The sequence below is a fragment of the Pagrus major genome, chromosome 19 (genome assembly GCF_040436345.1).
Source record: "Pagrus major chromosome 19, Pma_NU_1.0".
NCBI classification, from domain to species: domain Eukaryota; kingdom Metazoa; phylum Chordata; class Actinopteri; order Spariformes; family Sparidae; genus Pagrus; species Pagrus major.
The window spans coordinates 9,248,864-9,272,072 of record NC_133233.1 but is presented as its reverse complement, the minus strand read 5'-3'; the positions used below and the strand labels follow the sequence as shown (position 1 = coordinate 9,272,072).

General features: G+C 38.6%; 2 protein-coding genes across 2 annotated transcripts; one reads left to right on the top strand and one right to left on the bottom strand.

The window, feature by feature from the left end:
- Nucleotides 1-2,221: 2,221 nt before the first annotated feature.
- Nucleotides 2,222-5,787, bottom strand: LOC141014803 (cAMP-responsive element modulator-like). Its single transcript, XM_073488717.1, has 3 exons — nucleotides 5,757-5,787; nucleotides 3,838-3,982; nucleotides 2,222-2,533 (listed from the first exon to the last, which is right to left on the bottom strand). The coding sequence occupies exons 1-3, from the start codon at nucleotides 5,785-5,787 to the stop codon at nucleotides 2,392-2,394; spliced, it is 318 nt and encodes a 105-aa protein (XP_073344818.1). The 3' UTR covers nucleotides 2,222-2,391.
- Nucleotides 5,788-9,276: 3,489 nt separating this feature from the next.
- On the top strand, nucleotides 9,277-23,088 carry cul2 (cullin 2). The gene is made up of 21 exons (XM_073488692.1): nucleotides 9,277-9,378; nucleotides 10,544-10,682; nucleotides 11,129-11,231; nucleotides 11,334-11,428; nucleotides 14,815-14,920; nucleotides 15,160-15,242; nucleotides 16,309-16,405; nucleotides 16,636-16,746; nucleotides 18,297-18,459; nucleotides 18,569-18,693; nucleotides 19,088-19,195; nucleotides 19,333-19,392; nucleotides 19,489-19,617; nucleotides 19,836-19,922; nucleotides 20,166-20,318; nucleotides 20,494-20,571; nucleotides 20,679-20,745; nucleotides 21,011-21,213; nucleotides 21,385-21,486; nucleotides 21,585-21,701; nucleotides 22,271-23,088. Exons 2-21 carry the CDS (start codon nucleotides 10,564-10,566, stop codon nucleotides 22,400-22,402), a joined length of 2,238 nt encoding a protein of 745 aa, XP_073344793.1. The 5' UTR covers nucleotides 9,277-9,378; nucleotides 10,544-10,563; the 3' UTR covers nucleotides 22,403-23,088.
- The last annotated feature ends 121 nt before the right edge of the window (nucleotides 23,089-23,209 follow it).

Sequence of the window (23,209 nt, the reverse complement as noted above, 5' to 3'; positions counted from 1 at the left end):
TGTGTTTTCGTTCAGACTGGACAGGAATACGCTTTCACAATAGGCCCAGGTGCAGCTCAGGTCACAATGGTATTGTATTCTTTCCTCACTTGTTTTGTTTCCATCATGTCTCCCTATAAACAGCCCAAAGGGAGTGACGGAACTGTAATTACAAAGCAGTGAAGATAAAGCACAAAAAATAATAATGTACATTTCATTCTCATTATCTCAACAACTCAAGATTCATTGATTTATTTTTTATCATTTTAGAACAGGATTGTATAAAGAAATGAAATTGTATATCGTTACTCACAGAAACCTAAATTAAATAGATGGTTTAATAAACATAAATCATAAAAAAAATAATCATTTTTATTATTAATTATTATTTTTTCATCAACGTGTGGATACTTGTGTATCTCTTGTCGGACGGCAACAGTGAACAGACTGTAGCTAGCTTGGGTGTTGACCTTTGGGCTCAGTGTAGACTTCTCACTTCACCAGTATCACTGATGCTTGGTAGATGGGAGCCAATAATGTTCTGAGAGCCAGACAGACCAAGTCATGTTTGTGATGTTTCCAGTCAGAATGACCAAAACAAGTTGACAAGACCTTGGCATGGGAATTTTGCCTCAAGCTTCTTTAAGAAACTAATCAATTTATTTATTATAATTAATCAGTGTTCTCTAGCAAGTAGAAACTCCAACTGCAAGTCTCTTCTAGTTTCCTTAAATGGTCATTCCTGCAAGTCAGGGTTTGTTTTGGTCACACTGTAAGTTCAGTATAAGGTATATCTGCCTGGACATGCTACATATATTTCCTTTTACTGCAACAAATCGTGGAGTATCTGAGAATTAATTGTATCCACTGAGTCAGAGAATGCCATCACTGAAAACTTGGCCAGACTGTCCTCGTTACCCTCAGCACGTTCACATTCCTCTGGATGTGATTTATGGAAAATGTGTTTAAATACTCATCCTACTTCCCCGTTTTCCAGCTTGCACTGCGTGTTTATTCATCTACTAAAAGGCACCAAAAGCCGTTAAAGTACAGACATTGCTTTGCTTCTCTGTGACAGTCTTAGCAATCAAGTTGGGTCATCACTGACAGGACAGCACACCACGTTCTGAGCAGAAACCCAAGGTTGAGTCACAGCATGACGATAAAAGCTTTATCAAACGCTCATAATGGAACTTTTGCATTAGTGACTCATTCGTTACAAAGTCCTTTAAAAATGCGAGTCATGTAGAGGCTTTTTCTGTTGGGTCGCTGGTCAACAATGAACAATGTGTAGCTCTTGTATTTTACTGTGTGTGGAAGTGACACAGAGAGACTGAACAAGAACTTTATTGAAGCAAATACATTTTATAAAATTGTTTGTAAGACCTTTAAATAACAAGACAACAATCAAGTTAATTCAGAGGAGGCATCTGTTAAAAAGCTGGAATTCTGCATCACATTTTGAATTGTTGAATTTCAAAACTGTAGTTGCATAAATAACTCCTCACTTACAAAGACAAAGAAAAAAGCAGTCAGGTTATGACAGCAAATAACAAACATTTTCCACAAATTAATTCATTCATCATAAGATAAATACTTCTCTTGTACAAACAATGCACCGGTATTCAAAACTGCGAATAAATGCACGGTCATAAAAAGTGAATAAAACAGGTTAGAAGCAGGTAAGACCTCATGTAGAAGTTAAGCGGATCCAGGTAGGTTTCTACATTAAAAACATTTTAAATTGGGAGATAAATACAGTTGGCGTTAATTCCTGGCAGTAGTTGCACCAGGATTTCTAAGGTGGAATAATAAATAATAATAATAATAAAAAAACACAAACACTGCTATTTAAAGCACCAAACCCCCAACTCCGTTTGGCTTCTGGCAGCATTTCCCAAACAAACCCTCCATAGAAAAACTGAGCATCACAAAGACTATCAATTGATATACTATTTTACTAGAGCCAAAATATACAATAGTTGTTGGTGCTTTTTGAGGCGCTGCAGCTCGGCCCTCAGCATCTGATTCTCCATCTTCAGAGAGGCGTAGTGAGTCTCCAGGCGCTCCATATATTCCGTCCTTCTCCTCCTGCATTCTCTGGAGGCCTCCCTGTTCAAAGCGACATAAGCCCCTTCTAATACTCTCTGATAATAACCCTGACCTGCAAAAGGGTTCTTGTTTTTTCGCTGGTGGTGGCGCATGGATAATTCAGAGCCAGAAACATTGACATCATCTTGTAAACACATCTAACAGCAAGGACAAGGAGTGTTTTGTGCGAGTGTATGTTTGCGTGCGTTTGCGAGCATGTGTCAGCAAAAGCAAAACCAGAGTCCTCCAGACACCCTCACAGAAGTACACCAACCACAGTCCACACACACAATCCTGTTCCTCCTCTAGACAGAGGGATCACTAGACTTTGTGTCGATAGATGTCTTTTAATGCTCTAAGCTCCTCAATCAGAGTCTTGTTTTGGTTTTCGAGCACGGCCACGCGATTTTCGAGGCATTTGACATATTCCTTCTTCTTTCGTCGGCACTCCCGGGCGGCTTCCCTGGAAACAACAACAAGTTACAGTGAAAAAGAAAGCCTGAACATCTTGGATTTTCTCCCAGACACAACACGCAACTCATAAATCTTACACTTAGGGGAAAATGAGGCTCACATTTCCAACGCTTTCCTCGTGTGGAAGGAGAAATGAGAATGTGTAGATGACAATGATTACATTTGTGACACTAGATACCTTTGGGGTGGATAGAATCAACCAAAGGAGGATGTCATAAACAATGAAGCAGACAAAAAAGCATCCAAACGGATTTACGGATGACTAATCGTAGTAGAATCATCATGTAGGAGAAGAGGGAACGTGCAGACCAGAAAAGTGAGTCAGTGCCAGCACAAAAACAGGAAGCTCAAGGTCTTCAACAGACAGCAAGCAAAAAGCATGTTAAAAGCAGACAGTAATCAATTTTGCTCACAAACAAACCAGAGTAATTCACATACAAACTGAGCTACTTATAAACACAAGGTTCATGGTCATGTCCTCACTCCAAAAATGCGTTACAGAGAAGATCATGGGGAGTCAGACATGGATTATGAGCTCAACACACTGGATGGAGGAGAATCATGCGGTGGAACGATGACAGGCTTGAGTCTGTTATTATTACATGCACTTATTGTCATCCATTGTAATTTGGTATTCTCTAGGTGTTTGAGCACCAGCTAGGGTATGTAGTGAATGATTCCAGTAGAGATGTGTTTATGGCCAATGCCAATATTAACATCTGGAGTTCAAATAACAATATATTGGCTGATATCTAATGGGATATTTTAACACAAACATAACATTTTCAGTAAGAATGCCATGAATTTGCTTTGAGATGGCAGTTTTACAGTTTAAAATATAACTTATCATTGCTCTCTGTTGGAAGAACAGGGACACGTTCTTAAACAAACAAGATACAGCATGATAATGATAGTGAGTGATAGTGAGTTTAAAAGGTGCTGGTACAGTAGGTACATTCCCACTGTATCCAGGCTTTATGCTAAGCTAATCGAATCGGCTGCTTACTCTAGCTCTAATTTAGCTGAATGTGAGAGTAGTATTGGTCTTCTCAACTAAATCTCAGAATGAAAGCAAATAATCAGAATCAGAATCACAGCATATTTTCCAAAATGTTGAACTTGCTTTAAAATACCTCAAACCTATCTTTGGCTTTGTCAATTATGAGCCACCATACACACTAATACCAATATATCTAAATTAGCAATTATTGGCTGACAAAATCTGCTAATAATATCGGTATGGCTGATTCAGATTGATGATGATTTCTGATGAGTGTGAATCGTCCTCTCTACCTGTTCTTCATCAAGCGGAGCTCCCTCCTTTGTAAGGCATTCTCCAGGGGTTTGTGGGAGCTATGAGCACTGGCCCCCCCCAGCCCCTGTGGGAGGCTGGAGCTAGGGTGAGGCAGCTGGCAGGCAGTGAGGTCACCTGCACTGGCTGGGAAGACATAAAATGACACGTCAGTCAACAGGATTGGGTTCCACCAGCTCTTTTCTAAAGCATTACAAAGCTTGTGTGAAAAGTCCTAGTAGTCTTGACCGAGTGATTTACCAGACTGGGTTAAAAAAATAACACTTGGGATACTTAAACTCAGTGTGTGGTTGTTTTCACTGCGTACTGTTCTCTTGAAATATAAGGTTTTGAATTAAATTAAATTGAATTGAATTGAATTGAATTGAATTGAATTGAATTGAATTGAATTGAATTGAATTGAATGTCTTAGCCTGAAAAGACTTACAGTTCTACAGTATTTGGCAAGTCGGGAAGCCTGAAGCGTCGGTATGTGACAAGTTGGGAATGAGACTCACTAACTTGCTAGAAAAACACCTATACCGTTATCCAATCAAGCAATTCTCACTCATGTAACCAGGAAGTCACTCTAGCATCACAAGCTGTGACAAATATGCAAAAGAACACAACAGTTTAAGATAGCTGGCCATTACCAAAAAGTCCAGCGTGTAGGGTTTAGTGGCATCTGATGGTGGTGCTGCATATTGCAACCAACTGAACACCCCTCGTCTCTACAGTAGCAGGTAAAATCGGGTATAATGTGAAAGGCCCTCCCTAGAGACTGTTTTTGGTGTGTCTGTTGTGGGCTACTGTAGAAACATGACGGTGCAACATGGCGGACTGTGCAGAAGAGGACCTGCTCCTTCTGTAGATATGCGTTGCAGCCTGTTTTAATTTCATTGGTAATAATTAGTAATGGGCTAATCTACACATAATAAACACATTTTACGACTAGTTTATGTTTAAATTTACAAAGATTTGGTGTAACAGCTCAGTGTCAATCAATTGTCAGTCAATAATTTTCAATTCAGTGACAAATTAAACTATGACACAGCCGAAATAATCCTGCTACTCATAACCTTTTCACACATAACTCGTTCTTATAAACCAGTATTAGAATGCTTCAGAGCGTGCAATCAAAAATACTGTAAATACACCGTAGTTTTATTTGACATATTCTCATCCAATATGTCCTTTGCAATGTCACATAATAAAAAAGTATAAGTGACTGACTTCCTCATTTCAATCATTGTTCTTCTCCAACGGCTGTGTGATACTGAAAGAGAAACACACATTGAGAGATTGTACAGTTTGTTCATTGTTTGCACAGTGCCAGCAGAACTCACTGTCCCTCATATCATGTAATACGCGGCTGATTAATTCTGTGATATGCTCGAATCGCAAAAGGGACAGCGTATAATCACGGCGTGGCCAGTGACTGACGTCAATGCACGTCTTATTCGCCAGTTCGCATTTACATGTCTCTGCTGGGGGCCTGTTCCAGGAAAAGCAGCGACGTCAGCTACTGCCGCTATGTGCTCTGAGTGGGCAGAGCACTGGAGCATTTCACAGAGAGAGAGAGCGTATGACTGAGAAGACAAGAATGTATGTATGAATATGAGATTGTTGCAACTGTGGAAAATTAAGTTGTCAGTAATTCTTTGCTACTTTTTTTGAAGGACTTGTGATGTTACACATGGGAATTAAAAATGTATTAAACTAAATATTAAACTTTCTAATAGAGGGTTATTTGTACAAAAAAATATGTTATGTCTGAAAAGCAAATTCATCCACTGACAAACTAACAGTCATTTTTCCCTGACATTAATAATCACTTACTATATTTCAAGAAATGCCCAAATGAGTATTTCACAAAAGACCTATTAGATATGAAAGTAAAAGCGATAATAAGCAAACATACCTGTTTCTGTCTCATCCCCAGTTACAGCCATACTGTATCTACTCCAAGGGTTTTCCAAGACAAACAGTCCCCTTCAGAGTCCTCTCTCTGACTGAAATGTTACCACAGCCAACAGCGAGGCTATGTGTGCAATTTACAATTAGAGGCATTGACATCAGCATGACATCACTGGCCTCCTGATGTCAACAGTATGGTTTGCTCTCTCCCCAACACAGCGCTATGAGTCAGGGGCTCTGCTGTTTGTCTTTGGAGGAGGAATTTTCTTCAGCTAGAGTGGAGCTCCACTCTGAAGAATAAGGCTTTATTGGAGACAGAGCGTCAGTAGGGGCAGAGATGATTTGGATTTAAATAATTCAAACCCCTTTTAACGGTTCAAACCTAACCATGTACACCAGAAATAACATTTGATGAGTTATTGCTATAATGACAATTATATATCTTGATAGAAGTCATTGAAAAAAAATGGTTTCCACCACAGTATCACCACAGTATTAGAGATATATCACGACCGTTATTTTTCCTCCCGATGCATTTTCACTGTATGTCGAAGGAAGGCTCATTGGGTGTCAAACATTCATGCAAATACCTCAATCCAAAAATGACCTACACTGCGCAACCAGGTTATTCATATAGCCAAGTTACTATACATGTACTTTAAATATAGCCACTGTCATAGCAAAACATTGCTGCTTGATTCATACTCAGAGCTCAAGGAGCTGGCTCCCTCTGCAGGCAATACACAGGTAGATACAGGACCAGTCCTGATGGGGAATATGATGTTTAGTTTGGAAGTTCCCAAAATAATTTCTCAACCATGTGTGAGACAGTGATGGAGGAAGTATTCAGAACCTTTACTAAAGTAAAAGCAGCAATACCGTACTCTTAAAAGAGCCCCTGTGAGTGTTACACAATTATATTCTTTTACATTGTATGTCGTTAAATTAATACCTCCACCAAGGAGGTTATGTTTTCACCTGTGTCTGTCTGTTTGTTTGTTTGTTTGTTTGTTTGTTTGTCAGTTGGTTGGTTTGTCGGCTGGATTACACAAAAACTACTGCATGGATTTCCACAAAACTTGGATGGAGGATGGGTCTCGGCTCGACTTTTTTAAACATTGCGAGTTAGGGTGCTTTTCGTCTTATTCATTAATTTCTCAGGGAGTAATGCATAGATCTTAATGAAAAACCAGGTATATTAAGGTGGCGTGTATCTATGAGTGAGTACAATTTGATGTGGATCCAAATAAAGATCCAGATTTTACATGTTTAAACTTGTTTTATTTGATATTGGATTAGGCCTGAGAAATTTAAAGGGGACTGTTTTAACTGCTGTATATACCGTTAGTATTTTAATCTATCGAAGTGCTTCATATATTATAAAATCACTATATGTTTTGTCGTCCAAAAGTCAGGATATGTTTTAACCTTTTAATTTATTTTATCTTGTACCTTCTTTTGTAAGACACTGACTCTATTCATGTATGTTACTGGCCTGCGACAAAATAGGGAAATTCTATCCATAACAGGACAAACCTAGTAAGTTAAGTGTCACCCCGCACAATGTTTCATAACAAATGCATATTTTTGGTTATGAATTATATATCATTAGCATCCCTATTGAACATTACTACCAAGTGCTCCTCCGGAAATTTGTTACAGGAGAAGGAAAGATGCAAAGCGAACGTAGGATGTGATCAATAAATCACTGCTGATGTGTCTGGTAAATTGTGGTAGCTCATCAATATGCAGCCCTTTCTGTGGGATTACGTGCCATTACAGTAGAATAATTTCCTCTGACATTTACAGAGCTGATGCAGAAATCACTGAGCAACTGTCAATGTATTGTTTTCTTGTTTGCTACCCACTGATTAGTGGTAGTGGTCTAGAAATAAGGTGTTACTGAGAATGCTGGCTTACTATTCATCTGCGGGCCATCCGATGTCTCCTCTCTGTACTCTTGTGGTCCTTGTGCATGCTGTGGTATTTGTGTGCTGGTCATGGCCATAGATGAAAGGCTCTGTGTCCCTGTATAGAGGAAACTGACGGGACCTCCTTGAGAAAATCCTTGGAAAGTAAAAAGGGGACTGAGTAAATAAAAGATTAGGGTTGTTTTTTTTTTCACAACCTGGGTGTGAATATTTTATCAATAAAGTTTCTTCTTTCTTAACTCATAAAGCTAGAATTGTATTTATATGGCATTATTCATCAATTGTAACATACAACAAAGCCTTGGTTATGGGCAGTGGCATAAGTATCGTCACCCTACCATACAGTAGTAGTAGAAGAGGTTGTAGGCATAGTGGCAGTAAGAGGCTACTTCTTGTCATTTCAGTTCAGTTTGGTTTAATTTGACTGGAGTTAGCGATGCACTTCTCTATGCTACTCCTCCGTACTTTCTCTGTTTTAAAGTGATTTAACTAGTAAAGAAGGGGTATGGATATGTTCAGCTACTGATTTTAGGGTATATGTAAACATCAAATGAAAACATTTCCTGTTTAAAATACAGTGGAAAATTGCCCTGGATGGTTATTTCTGCCTGTTAAGCCGTGTAAGTTAGTTAGCTAGCTAGCTAATTAAGTTTTTAGCTGGATTATTTGAAGGTTTACAAGTTGTCAACCATAGCTGTTAATAAAATGATAATAGTCATTAAATCACATCAACTGATTATTTTGGTCAAGCTAGCTTAAACTGTGCTGTTAGCTGGAGGTTCGTTACATCCTTCACAATGGCTAGTTACCTAGCATTAAATAACGGTTAGAAGCTAGGTAACCGAAAATTAATTAATTAATTAATTAATAAATCATGCTGTGACCTACCTGTAGAGAAAAGTTACCTTCGGTTAATATGCTGTCATAAATTCTGTTTGTACGTGACCTAGCCTAACGGTTTTGTTGTTGTCGTTGGTTTTATTTTATTTTTTTAAAGCAAGTTATTTTTCGATCATTCTGATTGGTTGATTTGAGTAAAATTATGCAATCACTGGATCCTCTTATGATTTTTTTAGGCTCCAAAGGAATTCACCACACAAGCCTTTTTTTTTTTTTTAAACGATCGTCACTTTTCTGTTGATATTTTCTCCCCAAATTGTCACGTTTTCTGTCAATTTATAGTTCTGGATTTCTGTAACAATATAATACGAATAGAAAAATGCAACACCAGCTTGGTCAATCACTGTAGATATATATATGAGGTGTATAACCATCGTTGAGGGAACATGTTTACCTCCCGTTATGGGGAACAGGAATGATATACAGTATATAATAATAACCTACAGATCGCTGTGGTTATTTGTAATACTCAATTCCTAAGAGGTTTCCGTAGTTTTAGACGATACCATGGATATATGGGTGTTCTTATGACTTGGATTTGTGTGTGTTTGCTGCTATTCTCATCACAATGTATAGATGTAAAATACATTATATACAATCTAAAAATTCTCAAATACACTTTACCGTAGTAAAAAGCGAAAAAAGGCTTTACGACCGATTTACGTCTGTTCATAATTCACCCCCATCTAATACAATGGTATAATCCAAGAGGTAGGGAAGACCTGTAAGTGAGACAAATCAAGCCTGTGACAGCGGAGAAACTTGAGTTTTATAACAAATAAATACAGAACAGAGGTACGTACTATTCTAAAGTCCACGCTTGACCTCAGTAACCTGTTTTGTTTAACAACAGCAACGTATTTTGCCGAACTGTCAGTACAAATGTGGGGAAATTGCATAGAAGATGACCATTTGCTAGCGATAGCTGAGCTATCGTTAGCTTCCTGCTAGCTGACTAGCTGTTAGCTGATGCCTGAAAACTGATGGGACTTGAGCAGGAAGAAGTAGCATGCTAGCTTGAGGCTAGCTAGCCTTTTAGCTAGCCATCCTATTTTGGGATTGGCATTCCGCTAGCTAGTAACCTTAACTTAGCTGGCGTTATCATGACTGTAAGGAGACTGCTGATTCAGAAATGTTAATGATTCCTTTTGAAAGACGGATGTCGGCTTATGTGAATTGGTTAGCAGGAAAAACTGTGCATGATGATGTTGCAATGTTTTCTCTTACGTGAAATCAACTGGTATGAATGACGAGAAACAACACAGGGCCTAGTTTCTCTTACTTGGAGGTAATCTGTGATTCTTCTGGCACAGATATATTAAAGTATTTAGTATTATATGCAGCAGTCTCGGCTGGTAAATACCACAGCTACAATAGCATTAATCCCTGATCTGTGTTCACTGTTGACGAACGTTAGTATTACCTCCATGAACTTGAGCTCAATGTTTATCTCATCTGTTGCTACCATAGTAATGTGAGCAGCTGTTTTGAGGCAGGCTATTTACCATTACGCTAATGTCTGTTGATACACACGTGCACTTTGCCCTATATTCTGACATCTTTGATTTCATTCCTCGTTATTAATGCTATTTTCAAATCTGTATAATGAAGAATATTCATTAAAATGTGACAACAAAGTTTGACATTACAGAATATTCAGTGTTGTGATTCTCATAAAAGGTTTTTTTTGTCATTATGTTTATTCTGACACTTTACCAAGTATACCTGTATCTCTCCTCTGTGTTTTTACTGCCATTTAGGCCCGGTTCACTACTAAAAAAGTCATTCATTCACTTGGGGAATATATTGTTTGCTGTAACAGTCCAAACTGCATGGTGGGAAGTTAGATGGTGACATGATAACTAATAATGAAACTGAAGTCAAGAGCTAAGCAACTCATCTATTCATTTTGTAATTCCTTTACTCACTTCTGTGTTTATGTGTTTCTATTTTCTGACAGGCTGAAAGAGAAACTGTACAATGTCCTTGAAGCCGCGGGTGGTGGATTTTGACGAGACATGGAACAAGCTACTGACGACAATCAAGGCTGTTGTGATGCTCGACTATGTGGAAAGAGCCACGTGGAATGATCGCTTCTCGTATCCTATGCCAACTTGCATCATCTATCTATCTATCTATCTATCTATCTATCTATCTATCTATCTATCTATCTATCAGATTGAAATATAAATGGCAAGACAGGAAATCACACAAGCTGCTCAGTACAGTAAAGCTGTCCGCAGCTTGCATAGAACTTTATGTATTTGACTTTTAATTCAGATAGTTCTGGATGGTAAATTTACCCATACATCTTTCAAAAAGTTGTAACATTTAGTATGTTGAATGTCTGTGTGAAATGTAGAGCTGCTTTTTCAGGCAGAGGCAGAGCATAAACATGTATGTATGTATTTCTAGGTAATCGCTAACATTACAAATGCTGTATCTCATATTTCATACATACTACATCTTTATTAACTGTATATTTACGTGTATACATAATGGAATCACATTTGTCCTCATGATTTATCCTGAATTCTGACCCCAGTGACATTTATGCCTTGTGCGTTGCATACCCAGAGCCTTTGGGTGAGAGATTATACACAGAGACCAAGGTGTTTCTAGAGAATCATGTCCGGCAGTTGTACAAGGTAATGGCTCACACAAAGCGACTGGCAGAGAGAGAGTTTTTGTTTTATTTCTGCAGTAAGCTTCTTTCCATAACAGCTGTCATGCTTGTCTGTGTATTTTAGAAAGTCCTGGAATCGGAGGAGAAGGTTTTAGTGATGTACCACAGATACTGGGACGAGTACAGCAAAGGAGCTGACTACATGGACTGCTTGTACAGGTAACATTGCTGCCTTTTATGTGCTTTTTGTTTCCACTTCACATACTGATATCATATCAGTGAGTCACAACGCTGATTCATCATTTAGTGCTGTATGTTTTTCCTCTTCCACCTTTTATTTTTTTCACAAAAAAACCCCACAACAGTGCAAAACAAAGCAGAACTTTAGTGTTTGATTTTTTGTCAGACTTATTACCAGTTTTAAGTCTGAGTATATGATGAGACTGTTTCCTTAATTTCACAATGGTGTTAAAATGGTCGGCCAGTTTGTTTTGGTTGTCTCTTTTCTAGAACAAATGAAGGACATGTCTGTATTCAACTTGCTGTTGTCAGTGCGTTTACTTCAAGTACTACTTTTAATAGAAGAAGTGAGCCAAAGCAGGTGTCTGTCTTTGTCAGTGCTAGTTCTTTAAAGTTGGCACGGTGCGACAGGGTCCTTAGATGCAAAGCGTACTAATTCTATCACAAGAGACAACGCTCCAGTCTGCAGTTTTTGTACCTAAAATATTACCTTGAACATCATAGTGTGAAGTGCCAACGGGCATTTGGTGTGTCCTGATTCATTCTAAATCAATACTCCTTGGAGAGCTTTCAAATCTATTTTTATGTGTACTTCCCACCAGACTGTCTGTGCATACATATGCCTTTGTCATTTATTATGTCAGCATGAGCAAGAGGGAGAGGGAGCCTCTTGGCTTTAGTAGTGACACACTAGTGATGAGTACTTAATATAGAAGAGGGTCACTTATTTTCCTTAATTAATGTCTGTGTGAGTGTACACGTGTGTGTTTGCATCCTGTTAAACACAAATCATCAGGTAGTGGAGGTTGGACTGAAGTACCAACTGAGTCAAAACAGACTGTTAACACCTTCCATCCCTATTCCACTCTCCAGGTTTCATGGTTAGTGGTACTCAACGCTAGCCGTTATATTAGCAGCCCTTTAACACTCCTTGACAATGTGAGAGAAATGAGGCTGGTTAGTGTGGTTGCTATACTGCTGACAGTAGGGTTTCTGCAGGTCCATAAAAAGCAGGGCTGCATGAAAAAAAAAATCATATTGTGATTATTTTGACAGATTGCGATATGACTCACGATCAGTGGGAATGATCATTTTTGCATTACAATTTTCATTTTCATTGAAAAAACTATTAAAATCAATCAGCCAACCGAAGAAAAATGTTTTTTTTACATTTGAGTATGAAGGTTTATAGACCAAGACTCTGCAGCACTACAGTACTTCATCATAATGCTGTCTTGTCACACATTTATCAAAAAAGCTTTTGCTATTTGTATATTGCACTTCTCCATATTGCGATGGAGTAAAATCGTAGAAAGTCTTGAATCCAGTATCTGAATCTGAGATACTGATCCATCTGAATTTGAGGCCTTAAAATGTCTTAAATGTGATTTTTGACAGGTCTTAAAAATGTATTTGATTATGGTGTTCAAGTTACTTTGATAAGATTCTATCAACTTCAGTCTTGCTTTTAAATGGGTTAAACAAAATCAATAATGGAAATACCCAATAATCTTTCAAAACACACCAAGCTAGTGTGTTGCAATTCGGTGTGATGGCTCAAGTAGCATCTCCTCATTGAAAAAAATAGCTACTTCTTGAAGTAGTAAGTAAAATTGTTTCTGTTAATGTTATTTTCGTCATTTATTGGTAAATCCAAGTTCGTATTGAGATCCTGTATTCACATCTGGAGCATCACTAAAGTCTGGCCCCAGTGCAACCCTCTCAGCGCTAACAACATTAATTCCTGCAACTCTGTTAAGCAGACAGTGGGTTAGAGTTATTTTTTGTCAGCATCAGTTGCATTCATAATGGTCTTGAAAAAGTCTTAAAAAGTCTTAAATTTAACTTGTTGAAACCTGACGAAACCCTGTAGAGGAATACAGCACAGCTGTGAAAACATCATTTAGGGACTGAATCTGCAAACATAGATCAGCTTTGATGGCAGCCATCAAACTTTGACTGTTCTGTCCTGCTGCTAATATATTGCTTGCTTCCTTTGAGAAATGTTGAAACACACTAGAGATGTGTTGAAACACACTTTCAGTGTATACTTTTCAACAACAGTATCAGTCATATGAATAAGTGACAGACGTATAAAAGTAATCTTCCTTATTGTGATATATAGATTGTTTTGGTGCAATATGAAACTTTAATGGTGAGACAGGAACACATCCTTCTCAATCAAAGGTGCTGTAAATAAGTTCTATCAGCTGCCGTAAATGTGTTCTCCAGCCAACAGGTTGACTTTGTCTGTCTGCAGGTGGTGTAGCGTAGGATTCTCAGAGCTTTTTTGTCAGAAAATGAAGCCTACAGAGGGATAATGAGAGCAGTGTGACACAACCATACAGTAAATGTGTGGGCTGGAGAACCAAAACTGTGCAAAAGTGCTGGGTGATTTTAGTGCATTGATCAACTCCTTTTCTCAAAACACAACGTTATTTGATTCATGGTTAATATTTCAAAAATATTGATTATTACAGGATTAAGAAATGATATAATCCACTATTTTGTATGTGACAGGAGAAACCGAGGCCTGGAAAGTTTTTTTAAAATGACCATATTGGTGAACCTGCTTGGATTTGTATATTTTTTGCAAGAAATAGAAATCAAAATTCTTTATATATTTTTTCGCTTAACATAAATGGGCTTTGTTACGTTATGTATGTCTTCCGCAGTAGCCATTCCATTCGTAAATATGTCTCTATCTCTATTGCTCAGCTTATGCAATATATGGTTTTGCTGTGCTGTGTTAGAGAAGCCAAGAGACCACATAGTCTTCCATGACTGAAACACAGAACAATTGAGAAATGTTCCTACATTCAAACCTCCCTCTCTCAGCTTCTATAAAGCCTGCTAGTCAACATTGCATAAATTCTCATTGTTGTAAAAGTAATTGACCTTTATCAGTGTCTGAAACTATGCAGGGTTGGGCTCTTATATGAAGGGCATTTGAACCTGCAAAGTCCTAGAAAAGTCCTTGAATTTGATCTTTAAGAATGTGTGGTAACAGCTTAACTGTAAAAACAAAACAAAACTTTTACACATACAGTACCAAGTCTTACATGTGTGCTAAGTATGTTGTAGAAGGTATTCTCCCTACAATATTCAGAAAAAGGTCTTCATGTCTGCCTCTGGCTCATCATTTTGCCAGGAATCCTCAACATTTTGGATTTCATTGGCTAACCTGACACTTATGACTAACCATGACCTTGCGGCAGGTGGCCTCTGAGAGCAGCCATGTTGTGGTATAACTGTTTCTTAAAAAAAACACACACACACACACACACACACACACTCATTCGATATCAGATGACATCTTTTATCTTATATTCTAACATGTTGATGTCCTCCCTCACTTTGTTCAGGTACCTAAACACTCAGTTCATCAAGAAGAACAAACTAACAGAAGCAGACCTACAGTATGGCTACGGGGGAGTGGACATGAATGAACCGCTCATGGAGATAGGAGAGGTATTGGCTGATTTCCAAGCACTGGTACAAAAAAAATGTCCTACACATTTACACTTTTACACGTGCTAAGTTTATTATCTAAAGGTAAGGAGAGCACATGCATAGACTGATTGAGAGATTGGTGGGATTCATTCTCTGGGACCCTGTACCCAGGTCAAGAGTTTCACCACTCAGCTACACTGACCTACTCCAGAATCTGTTTACACTGTTGTGACATGCTGACTCATTTGCTGTTTCAGTTGGCTCTAGACATGTGGAGGAAGCTAATGATTGAGCCCCTTCAGGCTGTGCTGATCCGGATGTTGCTGAATGAAATCAAAAAGTATGTTTTTCACACACGCTGAGCCACTAGAAATGTTTTTTCTGAAATGCACTTTTTGTTGTCATTGCTTTCTGCAATGGCATAAATAGTAGGATATTTAGTCCAGGTATTCTAATTGAACACTCATGTGTTTTAAATGATCATTAATGTGATGCCTGATTTGCCTGTTTTTTGCATTGTTAATGTCTAGACATGTAGTCTGATTGAGCTGCAGTATTTCACCTACACTAAACAAAGTGTCCACGATGCTAATAATTTCAGTGCTCAGCAATACAAAAGCATCATTCCATGTCAGCTCACCCAGAATTTGAAACTTTTCATGTCACAGTTCTTCATGAAAAAAACTCCTGTAAAGACATACGTTGATTAATAGGACCTTGCAGGATTCTAAAGCTGTACTCCAAATACTTTTTTAGTTATGATTTTTTAAGTTTGGCCCTCGGGGATGAACTTGGGTTGGGATTGGGTTTAAATTTTGTCCTGAACCGACATCAATTTAAATAATTGTTGCAGGTTGGTTACAGTAATCAAATTAATATAAATAATTTTTTTCTTTGTGAACGAAGAAGCTTTCATTTTCCCAAATTGATATCTCCACTAGCTTTTCCCTTTCTTGCAACCAAATTTTGATTCTCTGTAACATTGATATAGTTTCATCACATAAAAAATTTTTTGGTCCTGTATGAGAAATTGAGTGTCACAGATCCTGCCAAATGAAGGTTCGGCACAAAAAAAACAACAAAAAAACATTGAAGTTTTTGAAGAAAACTGGTACTTTTGAAAATGAAAGATTCGTTGTTCTGGTAAAACAAAGACTGGTATTTAATAATATGATAACTGTAACCATTCTGCAACAACTTATTACATGAGTACATTTTGCAAATTATCTTTAAGCTTTCGTAGACATTCAGTAAAAATTTCATCTCAATCCAAGGCACAAACTTGTTTTTTTACGTTCAGTTTTTCAAGAAAATCCATGACATGAACTGGGTGAGTCAGTATTGGATTGACCCAAAAACATACAATAAAAGTATCAGATCTAACTCAGCTTTCTCATGTCTTACAGTGATCGTTGTGGCGAGAACCCCAACCAGAAGGTAATCCACGGGGTCATCAACTCCTTTGTTCATGTTGAACAGTACAAGAAGAAGTTTCCACTAAGGGTAAGACAACAAACAATGACCCAGACCATTTTAGTCATTTGTATTATGTTTTTATATCTCAGGCTATTTATTCAGTTATTGTTGAAAATGTGAACAATAAGGTTAAAATCCAACAGTTTTTCTCATTGTTTTGCATGATCCATAAAATGGATAATAGACATTTATATAGAACTGTGTCTGTCCATGTATACTAAATCCAATGTGGGTCATATCCTCTTTCTTATTCACAGTTTTATCAGGAAATCTTCGAAGGGCCATTTCTGACGAAAACAGGAGAGTATTACAAACAGGAAGCCTCCAATCTACTGCAAGAATCCAACTGCTCACAGTATATGGAGAAGGTATGATAGATGGACAGATAATGGAAGTATGTGAATGCTGTGTTCACTCATGTGAGCCTATGGCCTACTGTAACACTGTTATACCCTTGTTTATGAAAACTAACATTGCGTATCGTGCTTGGGTTGAGTGTGTGTGTATCTGTGTGTCCAGCAGCATTCATCAGATAAGTGTACATTCACCCGGGGCCTGTGTGTGTGTGTGTGTGTGAACTGTCAGGTCATGTCAGTCTGGTGACATAAGAGTTTTAATCTGAGTATTAGCTCTACCATTAACCCGCTACGACTGAGATCACAGACCCCAGGGCAACTTCAGCTTTGTCTGTCTCTCTCCCTCTCTCTCCCTCTCCCTCCCTCTCTCTTTCATTCATTCATTCAGGCAATAATCAGATTTCTCTGATAGATTTATCCCTCCAGCCCGTAAACAGGATCATCATTAAAGCTTTACCAGGCATTAGGGCTGTGTGTGATATGACGGTGAAAGAGCATCAACAGACACCGTAGAATAGTTCAGTCCCCTCCTGTCCTGACAGGCTCAGTCACAGTTGCTTATCTGACCCAGTTTGTAGCTGCGGGGAGGCAGTTTCTTTTCTCTTTCTTCCTTTGGTATCCTAACGTGATGCGTGCCAAAACTATATGGAGACTGATAAATATCAGCTGCCCCATCAGCACAGAATGAGGCCTAGCCCATTTGTTTGGTACAGTTAAGCAAGTAAGCAAGCACAGTCAAGCAAATTATAAGTTCTAGCAGCACTCAGGCGTTTCTGTTTCACAATAGTCATGGAAAAAACCTGTGATTCATATTTTTGGTATTTCTTTAGAATGTATTAGTTTAATCGGAAACATAAGTGAAGTGAAACTAAAAGAAAAAATGGCTGTTGGATGGTTCTTCTCCATGAAAGTTCTGTCTACATCATTTTGGATTAGATTGGACTGTTCTGCTGAGTTTGGTGGGGGTTTTTTTTCCATAGTATGACCATTGTTTTAAAATGTACTGCTGTGTTAAAAGATTCAGGAGTGCATAATCAGTAACTGTCCATTTTCTATAATTTAATGAAACTGATGAAAATTGACCACAACTTCTGTCTACTGTAAAGATAATAAATATGTAGTAATGTGATGTAAAACAGATTGCAATCTCAACCAAATCTGATCAGACTCTTGAAAAACACACATTTTCATTTTCGTTTTGAAGAGAAAAAAAGCTCTTATCAAGACAACTACTTGTCCCCTTACGTCACCCAGCAAAACATGTTCAAATGCTTCATACAAATGTAAGGATCTAGTAATAGTGGAAGTTTTGTTTTCTTAACATGCATTCCACATGTGTGTTCACAGTGGGTTTAACCCATGTTTATGTCAACTATGTAGTTAATGAAGACCAGTGGTACTACAGTATGTAATGTCACATTGGCTAAATTCAGTTATAGGTTGCATTAAACAGGTATTTCCTTCATTTCATGGATTTCTGTTGTATTTGTTTTTTTGCCATCTTGAATTAAACCAAACCAACTTACTCACCCCTCTAGCCTTCTCTCTCTCTCTTCCCTCAGGTTTTGGGGCGGTTGAAAGATGAAGAGATGAGATGTCGGAAGTACTTGCACCCAAGCTCCTACGGCAAAGTCATCCATGAATGCCAGCAGAGGATGGTGGCAGATCATTTGCAGTTCCTGCACGGGGAGTGTCAGAGCATTATTCGGCAGGAGAAGAGAGACGGTCAGTCCAGTGCCTCTGTATCCTATGTATCCTATGCTGCATAGACAGTATGCACATTAAGTTGTTGTAATGGGATCAACAATGTGTTCCGTTGTGTTGTTTTGTCCAGACATGGCCAACATGTACACCTTGTTGCGGGCCGTGGCCAACGGGCTGCCCCACATGATCCAGGAGCTGCAGGTCCACATCCACAACGAGGGCATCCGAGGCACCAGTAACCTCTCTCAGGAAAACGTTAGTACTACAGCACCGTGTGTGTGTTTGTGTGCATACATGACCATACTTTTACATAAATTGTAGCAGATTTTCAAGCTCAAACTTATTTTTGGAAAATACTGTAGCTTTGGAAGGGCTTCAAGGGTTATTGTGCTGCTGAGGCTTGAAGGCAGCCTAATTTGACTGCATAATTTATTGGTTTTATGATAAAACTGTGTCCTGTATTAGTGGAGTGTTATTGATGTTTTTGTATCGTTACAATATCCTCATGTCACTTGATACCCTCTGTATGGTGTCATTGCTTTATAATGGACAGATTATTTTGACTTGTAAAAATGTAATTTCTGCCTCTTAACTCTGTTAATAATGTGTCTTTTAATACAAGTTTGCCTCTTTTTTCTGGCCTTTCTAGATGCCAACCCTGTTTGTGGAGTCAGTGCTGGAGGTTCACAGTAAATTTGTTCAGCTGATAAACACAGTTCTAAATGGAGATCAGCATTTCATGAGCGCACTCGATAAGGTATTTAACCCAAGACTCTTCTACCTAGTTTACTTTCTGTAAGTGCAAAACTACATTATAAATGTTTTAAAAGTGTAAGTAGCTACATGTGTTGTCACCATTGGACTGAATGTGTTTATTTGGTATCTCTCTCTCAGGCTTTGACATCTGTGGTGAACTTCAGAGAGCCCAAGTCCATCTGTAAAGCCCCTGAACTGGTGGGTGCACGCACACACACAGACAAAAACACACAAGACACAGTATTATACACAGTGCCTTGACCGGGTCATGTCCCTCCTTGTGTCTCCGTCCAGCTGGCGAAATACTGCGACAATCTGCTGAAAAAGTCTGCAAAGGGAATGACAGAGAACGAGGTGGAGGACAAACTGACGAGCTTCATCACAGTGTTCAAGTACATAGATGACAAGGACATCTTTCAAAAGGTGATTATACTGAATATAACAAACACACAAACATTTAACATTCTGATGTACAAGCATGTACTAAGATGCAGGTTTTGAGCTTAAAATACTTCAAAAGTATTAGCCTCGTAGCGTGTCCATTTTTAGTGTCTTCAGTAGTCCCGAAATAGTCATTTTTGTATAAACTTTGTAACAAAGGAAACTGTTTGTCTTGTCTTGTTTTTCTTTTTCCTCCACAGTTTTATGCCAGAATGCTAGCAAAGAGGTTAATACATGGTTTATCATTGTCAATGGACTCAGAAGAAGCCATGATCAACAAACTAAAGGTAAATCCAAAGCTGAACAATATTTGCTAAAACTTGCTATAGGTATGTCTGACACTTTAGAGCCTCAACTAAAAAGCACTCAGTGTGTGATTCGAAGTCAGTTGTGGAACCAGCCCACAAAGCATGTAATTCTTTTAAATGTCCTGTGGGACACACTCCTTAAATCCCACAGCTCTCTCTTTTGCTTTTCTTAATTTTTACTCTCTATTCAAACATGCACTGTCCTCCTCCTCATTTCTACAGCAAGCTTGTGGCTACGAGTTCACGAGCAAACTCCACAGAATGTACACAGACATGAGCGTGAGCGCCGACCTCAACAACAAGTTCAACAATTTCATCAAGACGCAGGAGACGGTGGTGGACCTGGGCATCAGCTTCCAGATCTATGTATTACAGGTGAGGGGGACTCTCATGTGGCTGACATTGGACAACATTGGCCTTGTTTTCATGCCGACACATGGAATTAATTAATTAATTAAATTAAAATCTAAGAATATTATAAGTAAGGTCAATTCTACCAACCGCAGCTTTCGTCCCCATAGTTTAATTACAATGTGAAATGTGATTACAGGCAGGAGCTTGGCCCCTCACACACGTCCCCTCCTCCACATTCGCCATCCCTCAAGAACTAGAGAAGAGCGTGCAGATGGTGAGTTGACCCTTGTGGAGAACAGCTGATTTTGTGTTTTGGAGGTCTGTATTTATCAAAGTAGTACATTGCAAGATAAAAATCTGTCTTCACCTGCTTTTTTCCAGTTCGAGTTGTTCTATAATCAGCACTTCAGTGGGAGGAAGTTGACCTGGCTGCACTATCTCTGCACAGGTAGCCAAACACACGCACATACACTTTTTAAAGCTGAATTATGTAAGATTCTAATGTAAACTGCATCTGTTTGAGCCAATATTTTAAAGAGGGACTTGGTGGACCAGAAAATAACCGGTATGAATAAACAAACAGTATGAAAAAATGGGCAGGTTTAATCATGAACGGAAGCTAAATATATTATAATCAAGGAAACTTGGTAAACAGTAAGCCAGATGGTTCAGCTTCTACCACCGTTCATCTGCGTCTGCTTGGGTCAAAACAGGTGAGGTGAAGATGAACTACCTGTCCAAGCCCTACGTCGCCATGGTGACCACCTACCAGATGGCTGTGCTGCTTGCCTTTAACAACAGCCAGACGGTGACCTACAAGGAGCTGCAGGACGGCACCCAGATGAACGAGAAGGAACTACAGAAGACCATCAAGTCCCTGCTGGACGTGAAGATGCTCAACCACGACTCGCAAAAGGTCTGGAATTTGAAGTAGATCCCACAACCTACAGCATGGTTTTGTAATTTGCAATGGGTATTGATTGGAAAGTTTAGTTGAATCAGCTTGCCTTGTCAAGTCCTAAGCAGGCTCTGTTTATGCTCCATACAAGTGGTTAAATATACCTTTCTTCTTCCCCTCTGCACACAGGAGGAGATTGAAACCGAGTCCACGTTTTCACTAAATATGAGTTTCACCAGTAAAAGGACAAAGTTCAAGATCACAACATCAATGCAGAAAGACACACCACAGGTCAGACAAATCCACCCTTCTCAAGCTTTGCTGTTACTTTGTTGTGTGACAGCCGTGTTGCTGACTAAAAACTTGTCGAACATCTGTCTGATCTACAGGAGATGGAGCAGACGAGGAGTGCCGTAGATGAGGACCGCAAAATGTATTTACAAGCTGCTATAGTGAGAATCATGAAGGCCCGCAAGGTGCTCCGACACAATGCCCTCATCCAGGAGGTGGGTGGAGGTCATCTCGATTCAAAACCTTTGGTTGATTTCTCGATCATTTGAAATGTTGATGGGAACAAAAACAGAAATGGCTTGTGGGAACTGCAGTTTCAGAACAAGATCAAACTTATGCTTTTTTCCAATACGTTAGTTTCTTTACATTGCAGTTTGTTGTCCTTAAAAATCTTGTGATCGTTTATATTTACACGTTTTTATTTGTCTAGAAAAGGTTGTTATTCTGCAACTAATGATCATTTTTATTGTTGATTAATCTTTGGATTATTTTCTTGATTAACTGATTAGTTGTTTGGTTAATAAAATGTCAGAAAATGTTGAAAAATATTGATCAGTGTCTACCAAAACCCAAGTTGACGACCCTCAATTATCAAATTACCCAAAGATCTTTGCTTAATGCCATTTTTTTCTTAAAAAAATAACTCAAACAGAATAATTGATGATCAAAATAGTTGGTGATTAATTTAATAGTTGACGTCTAATCAATTAATAATTGTAATTAATTATTATATTGCTTTGTTTGTAACATTAAATGACTGTTTTTTAACTGTCCCTGTGTGCAGGTCATCAATCAGTCCAAAGCCAGGTTCAACCCAAGTATCAGCATGATCAAGAAGTGCATCGAGGTGCTCATCGATAAGCAGTACATCGAGCGAAGCCAGACCTCGGCAGACGAGTACAGCTACGTCGCATAGGCAGCAGAGCCCAAGCCCAGGAGCGCTTACACACAAACACTCGCCTGTGTGACTGACCGGCAGATGCAGGTTTAAAACGTGAAATAAATAACAAAAAGAGACTCATTCATCCATTTAGGTTTTGGACTGTCACTGTCTGCTGTGATTCCATGCGGTGACTAAAAAGCAGGACTGGTGCCTCCATCTTTGAAAACAAGAAAAAGTCATCGTGTCACGTCAGACAGCCAGCTAACACCAACCACCCTCCTTCCGACCCAGCCCACCTTCTGATTTTAAGCTGTTTACAACATCACCAGTGCCACGCACCTGTGCGTCAAACGACAAAAAGAAAATGCCTATAGCTGTGGAAAGAGCCGATAAACATACTAGTCGACCGAAAATAAAGGAAAAAAAAGAAAACCGGGGAAAGAGGTTGTTGTGACATCAATGACACATTGGTGGCTACACATTAAAAACATGCTTTCTTTTCTCACGTTTGCAGTTGTTGTGTGTTTTTTTTTCTTTCTTTGTTAAATGTACTGAAGTTAGGAAAAAAATATTGTAATAAAACTGGTATACTGACTATTGTATCTACTTTCAAATGTAAAGAAAAAATGAGGTGACAAACATGATCCTGCTGCTTGTCAAATAAATAAATAAAAACACTGAAAGGTTTTATGTAAAAATCTGTCGAGTGTATCTATACGTCTGTCATTTTGAGTGTTCTTGTGTGTTTTGAATGTGTACTCTGATACTGAAAGTTGATCACTACATAACAGCTACTGTTCTGATGTCTACACTGTAAACAAGACTCAAACTGAAATAGAG